At 39.1% G+C, this 25,048-nt stretch overlaps 1 protein-coding gene and 1 long non-coding RNA gene across 8 annotated transcripts in view; one reads left to right on the top strand and one right to left on the bottom strand.

Annotated features, from left to right (window-relative positions):
* LOC307166689 overlaps positions 1-25,048 on the bottom strand; it is a 428,201-nt gene that overhangs the window by 50,535 nt on the left and 352,618 nt on the right. The window lies entirely within an intron of this gene.
* nbeab (neurobeachin b) overlaps positions 1-25,048 on the top strand; it is a 270,853-nt gene that overhangs the window by 200,604 nt on the left and 45,201 nt on the right. For all 7 annotated transcript variants that reach the window (XM_079885173.1, XM_079885172.1, XM_079885176.1 and 4 more), the window contains 4 exons: positions 15,879-15,996; positions 17,442-17,544; positions 19,125-19,240; positions 22,719-22,831. In XM_079885173.1, coding sequence (XP_079741299.1) covers positions 15,879-15,996; positions 17,442-17,544; positions 19,125-19,240; positions 22,719-22,831 — 450 coding nt within the window. The remainder of the gene's footprint in view (positions 1-15,878; positions 15,997-17,441; positions 17,545-19,124; positions 19,241-22,718; positions 22,832-25,048) is intronic.

Below are 25,048 nucleotides of genomic sequence, written 5' to 3'. Positions count from 1 at the left end.
CACTGGGACAGTACCCTTCAAAGGGGTTCTAATATGTACCATTTAGGTACTAATATGTACACTTTTGGTACAAATATGTACCTTTGAGGGACTAATATGCACTCTTTAGGTACAAAGGTGTACCTTTTGAAAAGCTACCGCCACAGTGACAGCTTTTGTACCTTTTTTTCTGAGAGTGTACTCCCATGTCATTCCAAACCTGTATGAATTTATGTGGAAAACATTGTTTTCCCGCAAAGTTGTTGGGGTTCCCATGTTGTTTTGAGTCCAATGTTGTTTTGAACCCCACTGATTTTCATTGTATAGACAAAACCGAAAAAAATTGTGCAGGTTTGTAATGACATGAGGGTGAGTAAATGATGACAGAATTTTCATTTTTGAATGAACTATCTCTTTAACCCTTAAAAGCATGGGTCTTTAGTGACCCGGGACGTCATTCACTACCCTCCTCCTTTTTAAAGTTAGACATCAACCTTCTTAGTATTCCTCACTGAATAATTGCAATTCAGCTTTATTCCACAAGGTGGCAATGTCTGAGACACAATGATGAAGTGACGTTTCACTCACAGTTACAGCAGGCAGAAAACAAAAGAATTGGAAATATCATCAGCAAAACTTGAAATGGCTCAGCGATTTACTGCAGAGCAAGTACTGAACGCAATCAGATATTAGTGTCACTGTCACTTGATGCTGGATCTGGTGAAGAAGCTGTCAGCGATCAAAATATTGATTTGAAGATGTTAAAAATGATAGTTTTGAGAATAAGTTTGAGATAGCGAATATGAGCTGAATTCAGATGCTGAATGTTCTGGGCAATGAGGACAGTGATGATTGTATAAAACATCTGTTTAATTGTTACTCTAACACCAGGAGAGTTTTATATTATTGAGACAGGTAGAGATCCATCCGTGTTAGATATAGGTCCGGGTCGCTGAAGACCTGAATATGTAATAATGATTGGCGAAACATTCATGCATTTAAGGGTTACATTTCTATTAACTGTTCAAACTTTTGAAAGTTTCCTGTGAAGCATCAGTTTCATTTTGTATTCAGTAAGCAGATCCATTTGTTTTCATCTGTTTGTTTTCAAGTGCCGTGCGCAAACCCTAAGCTCGGTAAAACACCTTTAACAAGCGGCCGTCACAAGACACCAACCTCTTCAGCTCCCTGTGATTAATCTTAATGTCTTGGAGACATCCCATGTTTAGAGGTTGAGTCCGTAATCATTCGCTCACTGACCCGATGATACTCAACCAGAACATCCTCTCAACAGCCCCGGTGAGGACAATGCCTTGATGCATTTCAAATTAATTATACCGCCCTATTCCAAGAAGCACGTGCGCTCGACAGCCGGTTCTGGAGGGTGAAAACAAAGAGAAAGAAAAAGAGAGAAAAAGACTGCACTTTTTTTTCCCAGGTTGGGGGGCTCGAGTAATGAAATGCTGGTGGTTGAAGCCCATGATGAAATTAGGCCATGTAACCCAAATAAGGGATGAAGGCTTCATAATTGCCAGTCCTTGAGATCTGAGGTGCTGGGTGCCAACTGTCAGAGCTGGGCTAATGATGACAAATGTCTCTCTATGCAGATTGCAAAAAGGGAGGAGAAAAGGTAGAAGGGGGGAAGAAGCCGCCGCAGGAGAGCGAGAATAAACAGAAAGAAAGTGAGCAAACTGCAAAGTAAGACAGGTGCTTTCTAGCGAAACGTCTCATGGAGCGGTAAAGACTAGATAGAGCTTTCAAGAGGGGGAGTTTTTTAATGCTTTAAAGTATTAGAGAAAAGTCAAATCCATTAGATAAATCAGTGCAGAACTTGGTACGACAGACATTTAAATTACATTTTTAATCTTTCAACAATAGCATTTCAATGCATGTGTGACCTAAACTTCTATTAATGTAGAGTTGCTGCCAAAACAAAATGCTAAAAATACCCAAATCGTTTGAACTTTGGGCTTCATATTTTATTGCTCTTAAATCGCTATCACAAAGAAACTCATAAATGTGTCTGCACTTATAGATTAGCCATTGAAAAAGCAAGAACCTATAGTGATGCAGTGAGGTCCAGCTTTCCCCAATTTGTTGCATGAATGGCTTTTTGAAAAGGTTCCCTTGCTACAAAGGAAGCCCCCTTTTTTGTTTGCCCTCTCCCCATCTGTGTCATCTGTTGTGAGGGGGGCGGTTTCTGTTCAAGGGAGGGGGCGGGACCAAGGGGGGCTCCCTGGTGACCGGGGCCAGTTGTTTTATGGACTCGACGTAGCGGCGCAGGCAGTTCATAAGTTGCCAGTTCCTTTGTGTAAGACGACAGGCTGACACGTGGGAGGCGACACGGCCATATTGACGTATATCATTTCCATTAATAACGTGGATGAGCCCCCGCCTCGTTTCCGCCTGCTGACTTATACAGAGAATCCCTCCACAATGACACGTAATTGACAACGTAAAATGAAGAGCGGATTGGCTGGACCTGATTTTGATGTTCTTTTATGGAGATGAGGTTTAAGACTTACCCAATTTATTTAGAATTAGGCAGAAAGTTTGTTGCAGTTTTGATCTGAATCCTATCTTTGATACTATTAAAAAACTGATATGTTAAATTTGAGTAGCCTATGTCAGACTAAAACTCTTTAAATCTCTCTGGTAACAGAAGCAAGACTCTGTTTTCCATAATGCTGCGACATATGGAGCTAGTGGCTGGTGTTTTATATTACACGCTCATTAACACCACATGAGCTGTTTTGTGACGCTGACATGTAGCCTCGGTGAAGGTTAAAATGATTGATATCCTTACCTCTGCTTTATGTGAAAGTCTGATTTTAGGGCCAAATGAATTAGGCAGCTCATTTTATGGTCTGTGGTGCTTTTAAGAACAGGCCATGACAAAATAACCAACCAATTAATCGGTTAGCCTCTTTTAAACAAAGCTAGCATCCGTTATTTACATTTTTTGCTGTAGCCTACAACAGATTCAAAGCGGCAGATTTGTTGCTTAATCCTCAGAGGATAACTTTAGTACATTTCTAGTATTTGAAGTTTATGTTGATTGCGAAACTTAAGCACTTTTGCAAGCATTTTAGGATTTTGCTATGTTGCTAATGCTATTTAGCTTTTTTCCATCTGAATCACTCACACATTAAGATCACAGACGCAAAAGCTTAATACATGTATAGTGGCCTCCTGTTCGAGTGTTTTGTTGTATTTTTGGGGTTCCAGCTCTCGACCGGCCTCATTAATGTAGTGGTTGAGGTAGCTGGCTTCCATAATCAAAATTCAGTAGGTGTGTTTCAGCTCCTGCTGAAACTCCTGGAGAGGGCAGAGGGAAGAGCTGACATGCCGCTTCCTGCCTCGAGGGCTCTCACTGCACGCTGGAACAGCCCTCAGGCTAAAAGAGCCATCCTGATGACCACGTGCTCTCTTACCATAAAACATTCAGCAGCCTGGCGTTTTATATTCAGATTTTTATAAATTGATAAATCAAGTAAAAATGTGCTAATATACGTATATATATTGCTTTTAAAACAGTTGCTGTTGCCAATGATAAAAGACACCAAAGTTCAATTGAATTAACAGTAACATTTAATTACAATAATTATTATTAATAATAAATGTAACTTTATTGAATACTATCATCTTTTGTCATATTTTCCACTGTGTTTTCAAAGCAAGAAGCTAGATGAGAGGCTGCATTTATGTGATGAAAAATACAGTAAAAAATAGTGATATTGTGACATAAAAATATGTTGAAAACTGCTTAATATTTTTGTAGAAACTAATTTCAGGTTCAAACGAACAACATTTGTTTGAAATACAATTTTTTTGTTAAATTATAAATGTCTTTACTGTCACTTTTGATCAATTGAATGCATCTTGCTGAAACAAAAATGATTAATTTCTTTCAAATATATATGGTCAGTAAGATTTTTTTGAAAGAAATAATAGGTTTTTTTAGAAAGGATGCATGTGTATATTTAATGCACCCTTGTGTGTGTGTGTTATATGTAAAATATATATATATATATATATATATATATGTATATACACTCAAACAAATATGGGCAATATACAGTAAATGCTCTGACTTTTGCACTACACTATGCTGAAATTCAAATTATTTTATTATTGTGTCAATTTGTCTGTTGGCGGGGGTGAGAGCGTGCAAAAACAGGCGGAGGTGTTGACACCATCTGACGAACGAGGATTAGCCGTTTACAGAAGCTGTAATATGATAGGTCAAGGCATGGAGGAGCTTCCTCTACGACTCCGGCTTGGCGTAATGAATGATTGGCAGGAGAAGGATGCGCTGCCAGTCGACGGCAGAGGTGCAGGCTTGATGGCTGCCGCAGAGCTCTGTGGATCCCTTGATCACGGTGGGCCGCTCCCCTTTCATCCGTGCCCACAACTCTGCCAGGAAAAGCTGCTTTTCCTTCCCCCTCCTCTCTTTTTCCTTTTTTTTATTCCCCCTAATTTACACATTTAAGACATTTTTATTTGCTTATTTGCAATTCTCTTTTTATTTAATACTTTTTGGCTTGTGAAACTTCAGTCCCACTTCCTCTCCACCTCCCCTCCCTCCCTCCCTCCTTCCATCTCACTCTCTCTGAGTCTCTTTCTTTCTTCTCGGTTTGCCTTTGGGCGATGAACTAATTTCAGGCTCCATAATTGCAGCGTGTTGTACACCTGCCTGCTATTAATTCTCCTCTGTCATTCACTCTCTCCTTCTTAATGAGATATTATTGTAATTATTGTTATTATGGTGTTTGGCGTAATTAACGTGATTGATGTTGGTGCTAGGGGAGGGTTTATTTTGGCATTTGAATAGATGAGGGGATACTCCTCGAGCACACAGGACGTGACCAAGGTGCGATGGCTCATTCCTCTAGTCGTTCATAATGTATCCAGTAAAGTTGAAGGGTTATATTCAGGACTGTTCTTTCTAAAATGTCATTCGAAGTCTGAACCGGAGTTCTGGGTTGAATGGCGCACCATGTTGCTGTTTTAAGACTTGACTGGTAAAAGGCCAAACAATGGCCAGTGTGGAGCTTTGTTTCGATACGTCACTTAGACCCTGTGAAATTCAAATTTCCCCATCCTTCGAACGGAGGGCTGAGGCTTTTGCCCGGTCTGATTTTAGTCAACCTGTTGTGTTTGGGGGAACAAAAAAGCTCTCAGTCCATTTGATCCCAATCCAATTGTTTTGGTATTTTGTGGCTGATAGGAATACAAAAGGATAAAAGGCAGAAGGCCCAGAATCTTTCCTTCCAAGCACTGGCAATCCAATTAGAGATTTGATAAGGACCATATTAAGGAGGCTTCATGCTAGAAGTTTTTGTAGGATTGTGGGTGTTTATATAATACATCACCAAAAAGTGAGCTCAAGTCTGACAAAACTTCCCTTTGGAGACATTCAAAAACATCCTTTATTGGAAAAATATGTCATAAAGCTATTGATTTTATTATTGTTGTTATTATTATATCATTTATTTTTAATTCTAAAATGTTTTCTTAAGGGGTAAGGGCAATATTAGTCTATAGTAACTGATATATGTCTTCTATGTCCCCCAAATTATCATTCTCCTTGTATTGAAGGGCAATTTGCAGGCTAGGAGTTTGAGTGCAAAAGCTCTATATTGTTTGTATGGATGTTTTGAAAGGGCTACGGTCAATATAATTTTTCTGGTCAGGTGTTAGATACCTGCTGTTTTAATAGGCAGATTCCCCTTGAGGTCTCATTATAGCTTACAGTCTGGGGCAAAAGAACAACCAATCTCTCACTAATATTGTCCTATAGTAGATGTCCTTGCTTCATATTTATATAACATTTAGTTGAAACCTAAGTCTGCATTCCTTAAGTCCTGAAGTTTAGAGACCCAAGACCTCAGGACTTAATGAACAACATATTCCAAGTTGCCTGAAGTTGCCGGGACCCTGTTCTTGACATTGCATGTGAGCTCCGGTGCTCACCAATAGCAGGGGCTTTTCCCAAGTCATGGATCTTTGAGTGGGTGACAGCCATTTAACGCCACACGACCTGCGTCTCAAGAGCCACTGTCAGGACCCTCTCCAATCCTGTTAAGTACAATTACTATTCATGCTCTTTCCATGCTGCTTTGAACTGCTCTAGCTCCATGTCCCCTGCAGAGCTTGGTAGTGGACAAGAAACCATAAATGCAACAGTTATAAAAACACTTGCCTGTTATCTTGAAACCTCTTCTATACAATCCAGAGTTTGACAATGGCTTATAGTTTGAGCTCCAGTGATGATGAGAATAATGAACAGAATTTTCATGTACATTTTTAAGCTTGGCAGAGGCTATTTGTAAACACATTTTGTCAATTCATCATGAGTTCTGTGGCAGTCTTCTTTATCCTTTAAATATTTCTGTCATCATGTTTCCTCCCCAATAACTCCAGTCTTTCTCCTCTCGGAGTCTATTGAACGCCCCAGTGCATTCAATCGTGTTCAAAGGGAGAGCTGAAGAAAGGACTGAGCATAATGCTTAATAGGTGCTTTAGTAATTCTGAAGTTTTCATAGCTTAATCTGTTCTGAAAAGCTCGGCAGAGAGAAAAAGGCCCTCCAAATGGCCCTCAGAGTTAATTTGATGTGACTTCTGTACAATAAGGCCGCCAGAACGCTAGAAGACCATTCTGCCGCGTTACCTTTTCTTCCACCCTCCTTGGACCCTTGGAAACCGTTGCCTAAATGTTTCATAAGACTGCCTGTGTAAGCCACTCAAGTATTCTCTTCCTACAATGCCTACTTTAAGACTATTATTACACTGCGCTTGAGCCAGAGGAGAGGATACAAATAGCAAAGCTCCAGTCTCTCTTTGTTGCAAGTCTGGGATTGGTTTAGCACAATCGGTAGAGTCGTTGTGTTCTAAACACACTCATTGTACGCCTCATTTCTCCTCTTTTGCCTTTGTTAAGGTCTCGGCTTCCATTTTTGTTGATAGCAGAGGCCCAGACACAGTGTGTGCTTACTTTGTCCATTGCATATGAATAGATTGCAGGCCCAGTGGATATTATGAGAAAGCAGTACTTTGAGACTTTGATTGCCAAAAAGAATTTCACCATCTGACGACTACTAAAAAATTATTTGAGTTAAAAAAAAAAAGTTGTGCGTTTTATGTACCTCTACCGACGACAATTGTAAAAATATTTCTTCTCAAGCAGGTTTCTTGGAATGCTTCCCCCTTCTGCTATTGGTTTGGGAAACCGATAGTACGGTCCCCAAGCCCAAGCCATTGGTTGAGCCAATGTTGCTAATTGTCTTTTCAAACTATGCATGGTAGTGGCATGTCTGCAGAATGAATCAATTGATTCAATGATTCACTTATAAACAAATCAAGCTGGTTTCTATAGGAATACTTCCTCCTTCTGCTATTGGTTAGGGAAACCGATAGTCCCACCCACAAACTCAGGCCATTGGTTGAGCCAGTGTTGCTAAGTGTCTTTTCAAACTACACACAGTAGTGGCATGTCTGCAGAATGAATCAGTTGATTGAATGATTCAGTGGTTCACTGGGAAGGAACCAGTGGCTTACTCATTAATGTAGTCACTTGTTTCATTCCTAAATAAATCAGTGTTTAGAACGAATTGGTTGAGCGAATGGTTTAATGACTTGCTTATAAAGACAGTTATAACCTCCAAATAGGCTCAATGAAAAATCCTTAACACTTTCACTCAGCCAATTTTTGTACAAAAAAAAAACATACTCCACTTTCAAGTAGTATTGATTTAGAGATATGTCTTACACACATGCTAGCAAGTGATTCGTTTTGGAGAAATCCCAGACTTTCTCAAGCGGAAATGACTGGAAAATAAAGATTTTATCCTACAGACCAAATCTCTCCCATGTGACATTCCACCATTAATCAAGATCTCATTTCAGCACAAAAGCACAATCAATGAGAAAATGCCTATGATCCAGCTTTGGGAAACATTTACTCCTATGAGTAATAAATCACTTAAGAAAGTTGCTGTCTTTTGTGTGCTCAAATTACAAGCATTTCCCTTTTCAAATCAGGGATAGAGAAAAGGAAACATATAGAAATGTTAATCTCTGTATTTCCCTCTCTGTTATATGGGAACGGCCTTATGGGGGTTCAGAAGAGACAGCATGACTTAGGCCTCCAGTTGAGATACACTTTCACTGATCAACTAAGACAAAGTAGTGAAGTAACTTCTATTTTCATTTTCCGCAAAAGAAAAATCTTTTTTTCCTGTGTGCTTAGCGTGTGTTGGAGCTAGCATGTCTAGGTCACTAACCCTGGAGAAAACAGCTTGCATTAATATGCTGTAATCCAGTGTAATTAGTCAAATAGCCGCACGCCAAGCAGATTGTCACAGGCTGTCAGCTTTGGCAGGCGTGCAAGATGGCCCGCTGTCCCGCTGGCCGGCAGGGATACCACCGAGAGCACATACATGTACGTAACACTCCCTCGTGCTTCAGCTGAGCAATCAACCCCGGGTCATCGAGGACCCGGAGATTCTGTTTGTGTCTGACTGCAATATTATGATCTACTGATTACATTGTGTAATTAAGTCTAAAACAACATGCATAGACTAGATTTGAAAACAAATAATGTCTAAAAACTCCAAGTGAATGTTGTTTAAAAAAAAAAAAAGAAGATTATTATTAAATTGGCGCAAACTCCTCATTGTATTCTACATGACTAGATTTTCTTATCAGTTAATATTACAGCATTAAACATTTAGAAACAGGCATTGTAGTTTTAAGTATTTATTGATTTTGTAATTGATTAATGATTACTCTGAAAAGATACTGCAAGTTATTGCAATACACAAAAATTGCAATTAATTGTGAGAATTAACTGCAATACTTGGTTTTAACATCAACTGTATTTAGTTCCCCCTTCCATCCGGTTCCTTTCAAGACTTCCTCCACCTCCATCTCTTCCTCATGGTGGGGAGTGATATGCAAAGTACGTGTGCGCATGAAATAAACACAGTCAAAATAATTATATCAACCCCAGCCTTCTCCTCCCACTCCCGAAATCCTCTAGGAAAGCGTTTGACATAAGTTGACGAGGGTTGTCCAACAGCCCCTTCAACGCCGCCCGGAAAACGTCTCCATACGCCGCTGGATTAGTGAGGGTAAAAAGATTTAAACTATATAATTACAAGGGGATCAAGTGCAAATTATCTACCATGCTCAACAGCCAGATTACCCTCCTCTGTTTCCCTCTGACTTACCCCTGAGGATGAAAGCAACACCCCTCCCACTCAACGCAGAGACTTCCTAGCATACACATTCTAGTGCTAGCAGCTAATATTTTTACTTTTTGTGCCAGCATATTTTTGTGTTATTTTATTTTATTTTATTATATTTTGGAAGGAGGGCTCTGTAGTACAGGGATCTTCAAAGTGCATCTTTTGGCACTGGGGAGGAGGCCTTCACAGTTAGGGTGGATATTATTAGATTCTGGGAGAAAAGAATAATAGACGAAGGTGTGATGTTCACAACAGCCGGTCGAACATCTTGTTAATTGTATGGTGCAAAGACTGTGTATCGCACAGCCCCCTCATACTCGTGTTTCCAGATGCATTTTTGTGTAATACAGTATATCCATTCCTTTATCTACTCTACATCAATATGTGCTAGCTGAACAGTTGATTTCCAAACCATTGGCATTAATATAGACTTTGTCCTCCGTTTGCAGCAATAAAAATCTGGAATGATTATCCACTAGATGTTGGAACATGGCTGCAGGGATTCGCTCCCATTAACAAGCATCAGAGAGGTCAGGCACTGAAAAATCCTTTGTGCAGATTAGACAAGTTTTTCCACATGCAAAAGATTCATCAAATCATCTCTATGGATCTCTCTTTTTATGCTCAGAATATCTTGACACTGAAGCAGAAGGTATGTGCAATTCTACAGAAAATACAGTATGAGGAGATTGTTAGTCTTTTGTTTGATATTAAGCACTTAGCATTACCCAATTTAGCCAAACTTGTTCGTTGATAGGGGATCTCCACAGATTTTTGGCCATGTACTTTATCTCTTTCTGTTCCACCTTACTGTTTTTCCATGTGATGAGTGCAGAGCTTTGTTTGCGATTTCTCTGTCAGACTGAAGAGGCTATTCATCAAGCCAGTGCGATTCCAGTCATCTTAAGCGTGATGAGTCTCTTAAGAAGGGCCATTAGTGCGGGCTCAGCAAATGGACCCCATAGAAAATTACACTCCATCTTTTTAAAAAGCCCTTAACACAAGCCCTCTCAAGCTGTTTATCTAGATTAGTGTTAGCCGCGTGTGTGTATATGTGCCTACGGGGACATTTATATGCCTTTTTCTGCTCATTGTTTCCTTTTTGTAGCCATTTTGATTTTTAATGAGCTTCTAATTTCCCAGCAAACCAATATTTAATGGAAAACAAAATGGCTCGACCGCAAGAAGATTCCACCATCACCAACATATCTGTTTTCATGGCACGCACAACCTCAAGAGCATGCCTGAAATACGGCCCTTGCAGCAAAACCACTATTGACAAACTGGGTTGGACATATTAGGCAGTGATCTGAGCAGCGAGCAGAGCTCATATTCATCCGTTTATCACCGCAGTCTCGCTTCACGACTGAAACCGTGTCACCCCGACACACACTCTCGCACACCCCAAATGTGTGTTGACAGTGATTATGCAAAAACCACATCCTCTTTCCGGAGATACCTGCTCAGGGAGCCATTCCCCTTTACTGGGGCTGAAAAATGGATTCCGTGAGGAACGTCCAATGAGAGGCTTCTGATAATCTGAAGGAATTTTAAATTTTGCTTATTTTCACCCCTTAGAGCACATGTCACAAACAGGAGAGATCAGATGGGAAATACAGCCTTTGATGTGCATGGGTGTGTGTGTGTGTGTTTTCCTTTCAGATGAGTTTTTCTCATCTTTTAAAAGGATATACACAAACTTCTGGTAAACAGTTTGAGATTTGGATCAATGAATTTCACAAATCTTACTTTGGATTTATTATATTTGTGCTCAACTATACGCTCCAATTGTCCAACGAAGTGGGCTTCACAAAGTATTCAGACATTTTTAAGTGAAAAATTATATATGTACTGTATGTGTGTACATACATACGCTATTACTGTTTTTACTGTGTATGTATAAGTGTGTATAATATACAGTACCAGTCAAAAGTTTGGAAACATTACTATTTTTAATGTTTTTGAAAGAAGTCTCTTATGCTCATCAAGCCTGCAGTTAAAAAAAAAAAAAAAAAAAAAAAAAACAGTAATATTATGAAATATTATTACAATTTAAAATAATGGTTCTCTTTTTTAATATACTTTAAAATGTAATTTATTTTTGTGATGCAAAGCTGAATTTTCATCAGCAAGTACTCCAGTCTTTGGTGTCTTATGATCCTTCAGAAATCATTCTAATATGATAATAATATCATTTTTCAATAGAATTTATTTCGGATGGCGCTGCTGAATTTTTGTAAGCCATTAGTCTTCAGTGTCACATGATCCTTCACAAATCAATGCTAATATGCTGATTTGGTGCTCAAGAAACAGTTCTTATTATGATCAATGTTAAAAACGCTTCATACTTTTTTGAAAAATGTGATTATTTCAAGTTAAGTGAATTAGAACACACCCTGTGAATCAGAACACAGCTTCGCATATTTGATTACAAACACTTCATTACTAAGTCATATTTTGAAGCACATGTATGGGGATACATTAACCAAAAAATCCTTGTGATGTAAATTAAGATTGAAAGGGCAGCAGCAGCTCTGAGGAAGAAGTATGCAAGCATGAATTTGGCAGCAACAAGGCTAGGTGATAGGGCACACACACACACACACACACACACACATTCATAGTGAGCAGACTGGAGTAGTCACACCTTGTCATCCTGTGCTTTTTCTCCTGAAGCCCGAAGCCAGCAACAGCCGGCGGTAAACAGTCCAGACCCCCACCTGTTCAAAAACAGGCCCTTTGGTAAAGACTGTCACATACTGTGCTGGTCTTTCCTCTCTACACCTACAGTGCCACAGCATGTCTGCTTTCAAACTCAGCTGCCCCTTACACCAGACACACTGTACCCTGCATGCAGTAAAGCCTTTTACAAGCTACAAAAGTCAGTCAGCCTTTTCTTACTGTGTCCATTACTGCCGTTGAGTGGCAGTGATTGGTTTAAAGGTCTGGTTAATTTCTGTTTAATCTCTTTAAAGGAACAGCCTAAAAAAAAAAAAAGGTTACCCAAGGTTCTCACGTTTCGTAACTGAATGAGAGCTAGTTAGGGAATTTGAAATGTATCGCATGTCAGACATGTCCACAGTACACTTGAATGCACTTTAAAAGTTCAATTTCAGCCTAACTAAAGCAATAATTTGACTTTTTTTTCTGAATATTTTGAGAAAAATATCATTTTTATTTATAAAAGATTTATTTTTTTAAATCTATTGCATATATTAATTATTATTATTAATAATATTATTGAGTCTCTAGATGTAATCACATGTAATATAAATGTATGGTACTTTTATGGTGTTTTTTTTTTGTTTTTTTGTTTTTTTTAGCTTTTGGAACAAGCATTATGTACATTTTTCCAAGTGTGTTAGACAGAAGAAGAAAAAAGTCACATGGTTTGGAACAAAATTTGGGTTTAATGTTTAATTAAAGAATTAAACATTTTGGGTGCGCTGTTCCTTTAAATGTATCTGTGTGCAGATAAAATGACTGTTAGGCTGTGGGGTTTGAACCTCTTTAGCTCATATATACATTTTCTCTCGCGCACCATAGGGAGTAGTCACCATTCTTGAGATGAGACAAGTGCTCTCACTTTCTGGACACATTTTCCCCTCTCTCATTCCACACACACACACACTCATTCAGTCCCAGCAGTGGAAGCCTATTAGACAAATCTGCAGAGAGCCCAGCAGAGGTGCTATGATGGCAGGTTGTCAGTGCGACAGACGACCGGCTTTATAAACATATCAGTCATGCTGGCTGTTATATCCCCGGCCAGACTCAGCACACATTTGACATGGAGAGGGATTGCACTCATCTCTCGAGGGGCTGTGTGAAAAATTGTGTCCGGTTTAAGAATGACAGATCTTTTTGATATATTCACCCCTGTCATAACGTTTCATTCGGGCGGGCAGTTTCGGGGCGTCCTTTGAAGAATAAGAATGGTGAAAAAGATTTGCCTTGGATGTCATGCTCAATAATGGCTGTTAACACCAACAAAACGAGAAGAATTGTGGGGGCCGATTGTCAATAGGGGTCTGGTGTTTATTTACAGTAGCCAAATTAATAAATTGCACTGACAACAAAACAGTTGGATTATTCCACTGATGCAATAAACACGCTAATATGCATCTGTTAGGAACCTTTTACAACCGTAACAGCTGCATATACAACAGACATAACCATCCAAACGTGAGCTAGGTATAGCTGTGTGTGCGCAGTGAGGTAAAAGCCTGGAGCCTGTGATTAGATTGGGGCAGAAGCCTCCAGCTGGCAGGCCTGTCTGGGACCCGGGACCCGGAGCCGCTCGCTCCTGACACTCGTCACCATTGTGACACCTCTGACAGGCAGCGGACAGCCCAGCCAGACAGGTTCATTAAGCGCCATTTTTTACAGCTGGGCCTCCGTCCTTCTTTCTCTCTCTCTTTCTCGTTTTCTCTGTTTCTCCACGATGAGAACAAAAAGACGGGAGAGAATAACGACTGCACTTTGTCAGAGACCTCTGTGTCTACAGGGGCACTGGCTTGTTGATGTTTGATGTGCCAGCTCCGTTGTTATGACAAATTTTTTTTCTGATGTGACCTATTTTGAGACGCTTTTTCTCCAGCAGTATCTTTTGTTGTCGGCTAACCCTTTGGCCTGCGCTTTGTCACAGGAAGAGACAGGCGAGGGCATGTGCATATACATTTGAATTTGTCCCCTGAAACACAAAGAGGTCTTGTATTTTTTATTTAATTATTTTTTTATTATTATTATTGGGGGCAAGCACGTCACATTTTGTTCAGATGTAAAACAACTTCTTCTAAATTGATTTATTTGTTTTATTATTATTATTATTATTAATACTACTACTAATAATAATAATAATAAAATAATTATTGTTATGGTATTACATATTTAGTTAGTTTTTAAAATTATATTAATAATATTTATTGCTTTTTATTGCTGTTTTATGATTTATTTGTTTATCATTATTATATTAATAATACTTTATTACTACTACTACTACTAATATTAATAATTATAATACATTTATTATTGTTGTTGTTGTATCATTATATAGTCATTTAGTTTTTAGAATTATATTAATATTTATTATTGTTGTACTTTTACTTGTTTTAGCATTATTATTGAAATCATGATTGTTTTTATCTTTATCATTAACAATGTTATTATTATCATTATTATTATTAGTAGTAGTAGTAGTACTAGTATTGTTGATTTAGCATTGTTTTATTAATATTGTTATTATTACATTTATTATTATTAACTATTGTTATTATTATTGTAATAATGTTGCATTCATTTGTTTTTATTATTGTCAATAATTTGACAATAATTTGTTTTTATTACCGTTTTTATGATTCATTTGTCATTATTATATTAATAATATGTATTATTATTATTATGTTTTTTTTTGTTTTTTTTATGGTTGAACATAGTTTCCCTTCAATATATATATATATATATATATATATATATATATTTTTTTTTTTTTTTTTTTTTTTTTTGTGCTACTATTGTTCTCTCCATTGTTCTCTCAGCATGTGGGAAGTCATTGAACCTCTAATGCCAAATCTCCCAAAATGGTTCTTCTAACTACTTACCCACTAAACTGCTGTTTTCCACACAATCTATCTATGACAGCTCTTTGAGTTCACTTCTGTCGAGGTGTCAGCCAGGGCGAACCTATCTATATCTAGCGTTGGTTGTTAGGGGTTTGTATGGAGTACCTACAGTGGTGGATGGTGAGCAATTTGATATAATCCATTTTTAATTGATCCCTAGAGCCACTGATGTGACAGGAGGCTCTTCTGTGTCAGTGCCGAGAATTATTCTGGGGAGAAACTAAGCAAGGCCAGTCTGGTTGGTGGAGGCTTTCATGAATTATCTTTAGGTGCTAACCTTAACCGATTCCCATTCACAGTTACTGTACACAATGTCCCAAACCTTTCCTCTACCACAAAACCTTTCTTCACCTTTGCACCCACCCAAAATGGCCTCTTATCTATGTGCCACAAACCATTCTCTTTTTTTGGGCTTGAAGAATGTGAGTGTGTACGCATGTGTTTGTGTGTGTGTGTGTGTACCTCTTGGTCCGTTAAAGTGGTAGGTGGGGAATGGAGTTTGGCTCATTCTCACCTGTCAGGATGAAGCTCTTGATCCAGTCTCCGAGGTCCCCGGGGTTCTCCGAGGAGAAACTCACTAATGATCCCCCTCTTGCCCCAGCCCTGTGTTAGTATGGATTATTTGCAGCCGCCTTTACCCCCGTAGGGATTGTGTTCCAACAGCCCAGTGAGAGAGACGTGTCAAACAAAATAGAGGAAAGGTGGAAAGACGGCCCTTTGCATCATCAACAGAAAGCAGCATCTTAGGTCTTTTTAGAGATGCCTCCATTTTGAGAAGCCTATCAAAGCCTGGCCTGTCACTCAGTAGATTCCAGCCAACATTTCTGATGGGAATGGAATGTTTCACAGTGCTCCGTCAAAGTGGCTTCATGCCATTATGATTGGAGTGACAATCAAACTGCAACTACGGAATGTGTTTCCCGAGCAACGATCATAACACGTGTGACACTGTATTGAAAAACAGCCTGGAAAATCTGTTGGATTGCAGTTGAGTTAACGAATCTCTTTCCTTTTCGCCTGTGCGTAGGTGCTGGTCTACTCTGAGGGGCTTCACGGCAAATGGATGTTCAGCGAGATCCGAGCAGTGTTCACCCGACGCTTCCTGCTTCAGAACACAGCGCTTGAGATCTTCATGGCCAACAGAAGTAAAACTGTCCTATAGTGTTTTCCAAAACAATGACCACTCAAAGTTTCTAGTGCTCTAGATCTCTGTTCTGCTGAGTTTTCAAAACTTTCTAAACCAGCAAAACATGCTTAGTTTACCAGCTTCAAAAAGTCAACACTGCACTGTAAAAAAAAAAAAAGAGTCCTTTAAATTTACGGTAAAAACCCAGCAGCTGTGGTTGCCAGAAATTTACCGTAAAAAATATGGTAGCAACATTTTAAGTTTTACAGTAAAAAAAGAAAAGGTTTTATAATTTACAGTAAAACACATTTCATTATCTGATATAACGTTAATTACCAACCTATGACATTACTAATTCTGTTTTGTACAATTGTAATATATTGACAACCACCAATCACTGTGGTGATGAGAGTCACATGATGAATCAGAGTATACAAATATATAGAAGCTGCACAGTGTCATTCACACAAACACTAAACACCATCATGGTAACACGCATGAAATTTTGCAATAAAATGCAATAAACATTCATTTAACAACATTAAATGTAACATAAAACCCCAATGTAGTGTCACGCAGGGAATTCTGGGAATGTCAATTTACATTTTTTCACTGTAAATTATACAATTACTGTTTCACTTCCAAAAACTGTAAATTTAACAGTATTTTACTGTAAGGATTAGGCCTTAGTTAAATTAGGACATATAAGTAGCTTTTTTAAACGTACTTTAGAAAAAAGTACATCACTGATGTGCCTCTTGAGACAAAACAATGGCACTGACATATTTTACGATATATCAGTGCAAGTTGCTTTCATTTAAAACAGCTCTAACATGCATTTTAGTCTATGACTAGACTAAAGCCTTGTCTGTGAAACCGGCCATTGATATCATGAACAATAAAACGTATTGACTTATTATCTGTTATCATTTTACTAGTGAATAGCATGACTATATGATGGTTCACCAGTGAGACTAGCACCAAAACAAGCATAAACCAGCATGGAAATTCTTTCAACAGTTTGGAATACGGGACCACTGACCCAGGACAATTTTTTTATGGATAAATCCCCCCTCTACAAGCCCAATAAGTGAGCTATTCTAAACTACAAAGGAGTAAAGTACAAAATATCTACACATTTAAGTCAAAATCAAAATTTGATAACAAACCAATCAAAAGGTATATAAGCCATTTCCTCAGATTCAGTGCATAGTTACAGAGTTTTGTCATAATAGTGCTGCAAAGTAGCTCCCCAAGTAACAGACCGCTGTGTTAACTTAAGAGATTTGTCAGCTCTTTTCTTTATATAATAATTTATGTCCTCAAAATTGAGAATAGTGTGTGACTGAATGATTTGTTTACCCATTCTGAAGTCTTTGTACCGTTTGTGGAAATGTTTACTTATATTTTGATGTGCTCTACTGTAGGCCTTTGTTTAACATGTGACATCATTGCCTCCCTCAGCGTCCGTCATGTTTAACTTCCCCGATCAGGCCACAGTGAAGAAGGTGGTCTACAGTCTTCCTCGCGTGGGCGTCGGCACAAGTTACGGCCTTCCACAGGCCAGGCAAGTCTGTTTCTAGTTCTCTGGAACACCTGCACGTGGTTGCCTTTCAAAATATTGTTCAAAACAATGTTTACTTCGTCTTTATTTTGTTTAAAAGTCTAGCATGATGACCACATCAAATGTCAGAAACGATTGATCCTGAGTGTACTCCTTTGCTGTTCAACAATTTGGAATACTTTGAGGTAGAGGTAGTTAAAGTACTTGCGGCATGGGTGTTTTTGCATGTTTGTCCCTGACTGACCCTACCAAATAAATCCATATTCTTTAGAGTATTTCAACTGAAGTCTAGTGCCATGCTACTAGTCACAATAAGTGTACACATGGTGTTGTGCGCCAAGGCTCATCGATGCAGGGCAACGAAGGCTAGTCTGAGACAACAGAAGGGCCACACAATTTTAATGATGGTTATGGGAGGAATGTGTCACAACCACAGTGCTGCGTGTGGGACTGTTCAGTCGCAGACCAATCAGAGTGCCTATGATGACCCCTGTCCACCATCGAAAGCACCTACAATGGGTTCGCGAGTGTAAGAACTGGGCCTTGGAGCAGTAGAAGAAGGTCGCCTGGTCTGATGAGTCCCGTTTTCTTTTACATCACGTGGACGGGATGCTCTGTGGGATGACAACAAGCCAGTGGAGGGAGTGTGATGCTCTGGGCAATGTTCTGCTGGGAAACCCTGGGTCCGGCCAGTCATGTGGATGTAAATTTGACACTTGCAACCTACCTATATATTGTTGCAGACCAGGTACCAGGTTCATGACAATGGTGTTCCCTGGTGGAAGTGACCTCTTTCAGCAGGATCATGCTCCCTGTGCACACATTGTTCAGGAATGGTTTGAAGAACATGATGAAGAGTTCAAGGTGTTGTCTTGGCCTCCAAATGGCCTGGCCTCCTGGCCCTGTTTTGGCAGCACCAACAGGAGGAGGACCAACATGTTTTGCTCATCTGTGTATTAATGCTTCATTATGTTCAGCAATGAATTATCATGGCTAATAATAAGTACTTAATTCTCTTGTTTTTAGTCAGAATAAGTACAGGGAAGTTGCACCGAATTATTCAAAAAACACATCTTCTACCTTCAATCGGCCTGTATTTCGTTGTTTCGACGCAGGCCACAACAACTTCGCCAGGCTTTTCGGTCCCTATAATAAAAACACATAGGAGGATACAAACATGAAACAAAAAAGAAAGTCCTGCACGTGAATGAGAATCTCTGAGAGAGGTCCGATTCAGACGCTGCACCAGAATTCTCTGTTGTTCTCATATTTTTAGCATGTGTGCTGCATATACTTCAAGAGCAAAGACGCATTAGGGTCATCTGCAAAGAATCTCTTTTGCTGGAACTGATGCATTCATTACACACCACAGTAAAGAGCGTGACAGCCTTGCGTGTGTGAGCTGGTGTACTCTTTTGTCTTTTTTTTTTTAAGCTAAATGTTACAATGCCATATTTTGAGTTATAATCCATTTGCGGAACAAGCCAAGTCCACAATAATCAAAGGAAAATGAAAGCAAATGTCAAGCTGGACCTGAGCCCTGCTTATTGGTGAAGTTTTGTGCTTTTTTGTTGTTGTTGCAGGCGGATTTCTTTGGCCACCCCTCGTCAGCTCTTCAAGTCCTCAAATATGACTCAGCGCTGGCAAAGACGAGAGATCTCGAACTTTGAGTACCTGATGTTTCTCAATACCATTGCAGGTCAGAATTGATTTGCTTGTCAGTATTAACCAGTCATTTAAACTAAAGTATTTTTGACCATTTGCAATCACGTTTGACATTGGCTTTGATGGGAATGATGAATTTGTCCACTGATCAGTATTTAAAAAATGTCCACTAGAATCATTTGGTTGGACATGGCAAATTATATTATGTTATTATAACATGATAATAACATTTAAACCATATATATATATATATATATATATATATATATATATATATATATATATATATATATATATATATATATATGTATATGTATATATATATATATATATGTATATATATATATATATATATTAGTTTCTTTTTTCAAACAAAAAGAAATTTACTGTCTTTCCCCTCATTATTTATTTGGGAGCTATATTTTCCCTTCGTACTCAGACGCTCTATCGTTGCGCAAAAGTGAGAGCCGTGGACTCTTTGGGATAATTAGTGTGTCTCTGTGAGTGTGTGCAGAGTTGAAATATTCTGTTGCAAAGTCTCTGATGTGAACTAGTGAGAATTTGTGCGCACACACACACACCTCCTCTTGACACTGAAATGTGTCATCCCTGCTCGTGCTGCATATTCATGCATATTTATATTTAGCTCCGGCTTGAGTTCGAAACATTATTGTCAGCTAATTAGATGTAAGGCAGAGTTGGAATGGGGTAAAATTCATTAAAGGCAGGAGTGGTAATGACCTGTGCTGACAGAGGTGTCAGTGAAGCCCGGGCCCAACGACAGGAGAGAAAGAGGGGTGTTAATGTGAAGCCGGTCCGCTCCTAATTAAACACTATTGCGGTGATATTAACATCTTCCACCCGGGCCTCGGTCCTGTCAGCTCAACCTCCCCTCATCTCAACCTTTTTCCTCCTCTCGGCCCCACTTCACCATGTGGCATTAACCTGGTTAATCAAGTCTACCTCATCCTAGACCCGGAATATCTCAAGATCATTACGCTCAGGGTTCGGGATGAATTGGTTTAGTGTCAGTGTAAGTATCTGAATACCATGATACCAGGCTATGATCCCCAATTTTCTTTATTTTACTTTATTTTATTTTATTTTATTTTATTTTATTTTGTCTATCCATTGCAGCCTCACAGCTAGGTTGCAGTTCTGACAAGACCAGTGTTTTGCATTGATTATTATTTTTATGTGCATATAAACGTATTGTGTTGATAGAAAAAAGCAAATACTGTCCTTTATTTGTTGCATTGTTACTTAAAATAATCAGTGATAATATTATGTTTATCATAATAATGGCAACGGAGTAATTAATGGCATGTTTGTTTAATTAACAGCATTAAAACTAAACTGCTCATATTGTATAAAACCACTTGAGGGCTTTATAAATCATAGTGTTTTATCTGTACGCTCTAAGAGGTGGCCGTTTAAGAGGAAGATTAATGACAGTCATTTGTGATGGGTCTGGTAATTATCCCACACACACTATCATCTCCAACCATCATGACAGGCCTGGAGAACCCAGAACCAAAACCCACATCATCAAACTCTCCACACATGCTCTCCTGCTATTCTCAGTCAGTCATCTGAACTGAGATGCCCCTGTGGGTTAGTACCACTTCGGAGGATTTTAACCTTTTGATTAAAGGTCAGGATCAGGTTTACTTTGTGCCCTCTCAGAGTTCCACAGGAAATACCAGGCTTCCAGTCGTCGTCTGAGTAATCGCACTGTAAAGATGAAATAGCCCCACTGTATCCCTTCTGTAAGAGATTCTGTATATCAACATAACCAAGCTTCAGTGGCGTCCTCACAGCTCCAGATCACAGCGGTAGCCAGACGAGTCTGGAAACTTTTCTGTCCATACAGCAAGCACAAATCACGCCAGCACCTTTGCAATGTCTCATAGAGGGTTTACAGGGATATATATCAAATTACCATTTTCCAAAAATCATTTTTTAGGCTTTTTTGGTGGGGGTTATTTCATGACTACAGTTTTCTTCCATAGAAAATCTGATATATAAGATTGGAGCACAATCTGCCACATACTAGTTTTTTCTCAAAGTAAAGTGTGCGTGTGTGTGCGTGTGTGCGTGTGTGCGCGCGTGTGTGTGTGCGTGTGTGCGCGCGTGTGTGTGTGTGTGTGTGTGTGTGTGTGCGTGCATGTGCGTGTGCGTGTGTATACAGTGAATAAATAAAAACGTTTTTAACTTTTATATATTCTAAATTTTATATATTCTAAATGTGCATATATATAAGTATACATATATAAAGAGAAAGATTATAAATCATTTCTAAATTTCTAAAAATGACAAATAAACTAATAAATTATTAATAAGAAAGAAATTAAAAGAATGATTTCTGAAGGATCATGTGACACTGAAGACTGGAGTAATGATGCAGAAAATTCAGCTTAGCTGTGGCAGGAATAAATTACTGTACATTTTAAAAATATTAAAATTGAAACCAGTTCTATAAAATTATAGTAATATTTAACAATATTACTGTTTTTACTGTTTTTTTATCCAATAAATGCAGCTGTGGTGCGCAAAAGAGACTTCTTAACACACACACACACAAAAAAAAAAATATATATATATATTTAAAGTTTGCATTCATAGCTTTTTATGAGTCACATATCATACTCAGTGAAACTGTCATCTGAGAGAAATTATAGGGCATTTAGAAGAGAGATAAGCCATTTTATAGCTTTCTTCTTATGATTGGATCTCCTGTGACAGTTCTTACCATCTGAAATCCATATTCCTAGCAGCAAGAAAACAGACGCAGGGCAGAAAGAGAGCGAGCGAGATAAGGAAAGATGAAGAGAGAGAAATGGAAGGAGAAAAAGACAAAGGCACATCTGGCGTCTATTGCATTGCCGCATATGTGCTCCGTCATGGATACTTCGTATAGGTCTCCATGGTTACCACAACTCTCTGGCCAATCAGAGGAGAGGCCTGACTGTGCCACAGGGAGGGGTGTCAAGGGTACGGTGTCATCTTCTGGAAGAATTTGCATGCCTTTAATTACACCCACTCCACAACTTCACCACACAATTTTCACTTTCAGGAAACTTTAACCAAGAAAAGCTTTTAAAACCCTCCACTGCTGTAATACAGTCATTTGGCGCTGTGACAGACAACCCCACCAACATCTGCCTGTTCGTCTCGTTGAAAACTCTATTACTGTACATGAAAACCTGAGTCGTTGTTATCATCTTAGCTCGCAGTGGAATACTGTGTTTGTCATTACACGCAACACACTTGTTTCTGTCTTTTTATTAATGAGGCAGTCATGTCATTGATATTATCATATTTTGAATTTATAATGTCCTATAGGAAGGGATCTTCTCACACCCCTTCACCGAGAGGAAAGCACAATAACCCGTAGTCATTAACCATGCGAAAATAACTCGGTCCAACATGACTATGGGTCGACAGCTGCAGTGCTACATGTTGGTTTCCCACCTGCCTTATACTAATTTCAAATACATTTACTCTTTCAGGAAGGACATACAATGATTTGAACCAGTATCCTGTTTTCCCGTGGGTCCTTACAAACTATGAGTCAGAAGAGCTGGACCTGACAATTCCCGGCAACTTCAGGGATCTTTCAAAGGTACAAAACACATATTTACATCTATATATTATCTGTGTGTCTGTCTGTATATCGCTCTTTATGTGTGTGTGTGTGTGTGTGTGTGTGCGCATTACAAACAAAGCAAACTCATCATCAAGCAGCCATCTGCATCTACTCGAACATTTAGGGTTGGTCAGTGTTTTCTTTCAGGTATTTTCTCTCAATAGCTTCAGTCTGGTTTTAGCTAGAGAGGACTTCCTATATTAAGTACACTCACAGAGTTCATCATTTTAGATTTGTATGCTTTAGAGGTGCAATAAATCATCTGCTTTTCTGCCTACATTTCTCCTCTCCAGCTACTCTATACCTTCATCAGGTTGTCACATTCTCTCTTTCTCATGCACTCATTTCCTTACGTTTACATCTCACAAGCTCACTGACCTGAAAACAAGCACATTCCTGTCTGAGCGTATCTCACTCTATATAGCTATCTCTCTTCCTTATACACTCGTATCCTCATTTCCAAATCATTTCTAAATCTGCAAACTAGAAGACTATTACTCTATATTGTTCTGGCTTTTCCTGACAACCATTTTGTGGAAACTAGTGGATGGTTCATGACCGGAATAAGATTGTGGACCGGATCTAATGCCATTGGCTTTGTAAGACTGTGATTAACCTCAGCTATAATTCTTACCCTTTCTGCATTCAGCATCAACAATATCTGTTTAAAATGTCTCTCCAACAGCGCTGTAGTCCCTGAACATGTCAGCGTGGCACCAGGTGGGCAGAGGAAGCCCCCTGGCCTGAGGAAGACAGTGATGTATTGTAATGTATGCTTGTGACATCCACCCTGTGCTGTTTACCAGCTTGAGCTGCCTTCATTAGCAGGAGTTCACAGGCCTGCGGCCGTCCTGACGCTTGTCCTTGGCCAACCTGGGGCTCTAACCTCTGAAGGTTCAGTGCTGCTGAGACAAAAACAGGGCTTTAACCTCCCTCCCGAGTCCCTTGCTGTGAAGACCCCTGCCTTTGTTCAATAATGTATGGAGGGGTGTGCAGCCTTGGGGGTGAATGTGCGTAGGAGGGGAGTGTGTGTTATTGTAGATAATGAGGTAGGCGGCTTTTTTGGCTTTGTGGTGAACATGCTTTGTTCAGTTCCTGTTCTTTTTTTTCCCAATGTTGCCAAAATGTGTGTTCATCCATGCGGCAGGCTTGGACTAATTCAGAACTAAAGAATTGGAAACTCCCTTCATGAGTGTGAATATGAATTGGCCACACCCTACAGGAAGTTCAGTTGGAATATGAAATGGAATCTATCTATCTATCTATCTATCTATCTATCTATCTATCTATCTATCTATCTATCTATCTATCTATCTATCTATCTCATCAAGATTTAAAAATACTTTATCAATCCAAAATTTGAAGGTTCTCTTGACCAATTTTTTTAAAGTTCAAAATTAGTCATATGAGTTATATTAATTTATTTAAATTTCATTAAAATTTTTATTTAAATTGTAATTTTGCATCCTGTTTGCTACCTCAGTTCAAATTTGGCGATTGAAGTTGAATTTAAACGGCATTCTCAATTTTTTGGAATTGTTTTGGGAAAGTTTGCATAGCACACAATCCAGTTATGTACAGTTACTGACTACTAGTATATGTGTAAATATAATAAAACCAAAAAGCAAATATTGCCATTTTGCATTGCAAACTTTCCTGGGAAAACATAGTTGGGCTGCCGGCTCTTCTGAACACACCCTCAAATTCTTACCTGCCATTCTCACACAACTCCCAGAGCCCCAGACACGCAAACCATTCTCCGCCGTTCCGTGAGCCGTGATCACATGACCTGCCCGGCAGGAAACAGCTGCCAGTCATACTGGTGAGAATGCCCTGCAGCGCTGTGATGATGGGCAGCATTGTGGAGAACTGCCGAAATATCCCATTTGATATGTACCATAATTCCCCTCTCAACCCCACCTACAATACACACCTGAAGTTATTCCACCAATAGTGTGTGCATTCAACTGTACAGCGAATAACGAAAAACAGGTCTCTGGGCACCCCGGGGCTAAGACTAGCACATTTTTGCATGGCAGCTACATTGACATGGCAGACAGATTTATTAGAATCTAATGATTATTTCCTTTTTGATGGACAGGTGGCTGATAGAAAGGGGAAGCCGTCTCGCTCGCAGCTATTAATTGGCGCGTGCTAATGCAAAGCCATCATACCCTAGACCCGCACCGAGCG

This window comes from Squalius cephalus (assembly GCF_949319135.1).
Source record: "Squalius cephalus genome assembly, chromosome: 11".
Lineage (NCBI taxonomy): Eukaryota > Metazoa > Chordata > Actinopteri > Cypriniformes > Leuciscidae > Squalius > Squalius cephalus.
This window is presented reverse-complemented; position numbering and strand designations above follow the sequence as displayed.